This window comes from Pundamilia nyererei, unplaced genomic scaffold (assembly GCF_000239375.1).
Source record: "Pundamilia nyererei isolate P.nyererei 1_Seehausen unplaced genomic scaffold, PunNye1.0 scaffold00018, whole genome shotgun sequence".
NCBI lineage: Eukaryota > Metazoa > Chordata > Actinopteri > Cichliformes > Cichlidae > Pundamilia > Pundamilia nyererei.
The window spans coordinates 1676106-1678928 of NW_005187419.1; the positions used below are offsets into that span (position 1 = coordinate 1676106).

General features: G+C 41.3%; 1 protein-coding gene across 1 annotated transcript in view; it reads right to left on the reverse strand.

Moving 5' to 3' along the window:
* Window positions 1-2492, reverse strand: part of plekhh3 (pleckstrin homology, MyTH4 and FERM domain containing H3) — a 38293-nt gene extending 35801 nt beyond the window's left edge. The window contains exon 1 of the mRNA XM_005726056.2: window positions 1843-2492. Coding sequence (XP_005726113.1) covers window positions 1843-1977 — 135 coding nt within the window. The 5' untranslated portion in view covers window positions 1978-2492. The remainder of the gene's footprint in view (window positions 1-1842) is intronic.
* Between the last annotated feature and the right edge of the window lie 331 nt (window positions 2493-2823).

Genomic DNA, 2823 nt, shown 5'->3' on the forward strand with positions numbered 1-2823 from the left:
AAAAAAAAAAAAAAAAGAGCTGGTGTTTGGAAAGGCACAAAATCCTAACAAATATTTGAGAGCATTTTTTTCCCTGGGACACTTTACATTAAGAGCTGCATGTGGGGTTGTACAGAAAGAGCCTACCTTAATGCAAGGCAACAATGCCCCCTTACAAGTGGGTGGACAATGCTGAACTCTCTGTGGCTGATCAGATGACTAACATTACAGAGAATACAAGGCCACAGTCTTATTTGCCACTGAGCAAATGGGAGGCCAAATACACAGGATCAGTTCAACACAGAGTTCGACAAGTTACATCAGAGAGTGTGTGCATGTGGGATTGCTCAATGTTGCCCAGGCCTCAAAGACCACACAAACCTAAACGTTAAACTAAGGATCAGTAGATTCTGTGTCATGCATCAGTTTTAGAGGCTTGTACTGAACAGACAACAAGGTTAACAGTGAACATGTATCTAAACTCGCACGTGAACACTGTAGCTCACCACTTCACTGGACATAATGCCATAAACGGGAGCATGATCAATTCTTTATCATACCCTGAATTTCCAACCTATATGTACAGTACTGTGCAAAAGTCTAATTTATTAATATTTTGCTCACAAGAAGCCAGACCCTCTTGGTAATTTTTAAGTGGTCTTTAGTAATAGGTCTCAATGTCTTCCAAACTTTTATTTGGACATTGGCAGCTTTTTCAGTCATTTTCAGTCCAGTCCTTGTATGTGCTCATTTTCAGCCAAAGATGCCCATTTGACAGGCATAAAAAAGTATTTTTGCACCAACAAGGTGATTCCCAAAGAGCTGTTAGCCGAAATGGGAATGGCATTCTGTATGTCCTGTACAGCAAGCAAGAAAAACTTGACAAGTAGAGGCCAAAAGCCTAAAGAAACCCTAAAAAAACAACAAAGATCTGACAGGACCATCAGGACCCTTGGTTGATTGATCTACTGTTCACCAAACTTCGGAAATGATTTCAGAGGAAGGGCATCTGCCATGAAGCAATTTTAGCAAAAGGAAAGCAGGACAAAAGGCCAAATGACAAAAACTAACCTAAATTTGAAATGTTGGGTTCATCAGCACATATGGAAAAGGCCAGGAGAGAGGTACAGTGAATGCCTAAAGCAAAACATGGTGGAGGCTCTGTCATGGTTTGTGGCTCTTATCAAAACTGATGGACTTACAACTACAGAAAAGTACAAACATTTTTTGTTCCACCATGTAATACCATCAGGAAAGTGTTTACTTGGCAACTGACCTCATTTCTCAGCATGAGAATTATCTCAAACACACTACCAATGCAGGTAAAGCATATACGGAACACAGTCTGCCTTGGATTGGCCTCCCCAGAGCCCAGACCTCAACATTAGTGGTGTGGGATCATCTCGACAGAGAACAAAGTCAAAGATCTCTAAGAAGAAGAGAACTATTCCTGAGAACTACTTCAAGAAATTACAAGAAAGCTTGGCTGAGAGTGTTCAGACTGCTTTAAAGAAGGAAATTGATCATACCAAATATTGACTTTTAAGCTTGTTATATTTAAAACAGTCTGTCTCTGCCTTGTATACTGCATGTATGTTTGTACAAATGAACCGTTGCACCTACGCTAAAGTAAAGGGTGACTCAAGACTTGTGCACAGGACAGTAGTTTTCCAAGTGAAATCATTTTCAAACACTGAACTAACATTATTTTCGTTGAATTTCCCGTGTAGTATTGGTTTTAAAAACTGAGCAGTTTTTAAAACCAATACTGATATTTTAAATGTAGCGTGGGCATTCATTAAAAACATGCTATTAATTTATTGGTGCGCTGAAGCTGTTCTAGTGCAGGTGGTAAGTTTTTACCCGTCCATTGGGAGTCAAGTCCTCCTTGTTGCGCAATTCAAAAGATTCTTCCTCCTCTTTCTCCCCATAGTCCCGTCCGAGCAAACTGAAGCCCTGCCTGCAGCACAGAAACCAGCAAACTCCTTGCAAAGGCATTCAAATCAGGTTAAGTGTGTCGTCTTCTTCTATCCAGGTCGGTAAATTTAACATTCACGGTGTCGTCTCGACCGTAAGTAACTCCAAAAGCTGCGTGAGCGCATACAGAAAATCCTCTCCATAGATGTCCAGCGAGGAGGGTGATGGAAAGCATAAGCTTATTTTCTTCCTTTATGTAAAGGAACATTAAATGTCTAGGAAGTGTACATGACAGCAATCGTTCTCCAACACAAAGATGTGGTTAAAGGAAAATCCTCCACCGCTTTCAGAGCTCCAGCTGCTTCATTCGCAATACCCTGCTTTAGACTTCACAAAACCGAGGCGCAACAAAACTCAAAGTTAGTATCCCAACCTGGTACTTTAAGTGTAAAACACCAGTGTGAGTAACCCTGACAGGAGCACCGCTATTGAGATCAGCATTGTTTGCTCACATTTAGCAAGTAACCTGGAAATGTACCTCAGCGATGTCTGAGTCCCGAGTTTGAACAAAAGCGTGCTGCTGCTTGGACAGGACCGTGTGGGAAAATAGACCACGCCCATCGACTTTAGCTCTACTGCGCTATTGGCTGGACACAGACACTCCCCGGGATACCACGCCCACGGTGCACGCCTCTCAAAGCAAACATCATCCACAGCGTCACATGTCCTGTGGTAGATGACAGTAATCAAATCATCCAGAATCAACATGATGTATTATAATATTCTAATATTGACTGTCTCTAGTGCTCACTTGTAGGGATAGTGTCATAAATCTCTCTGATGTAGTATTTGTAGTATTTATACAGACACTCATTATGTCTCAGCAGCCAGTTTAGTCTGTGAATATATTGAATAAGGACACAAAAT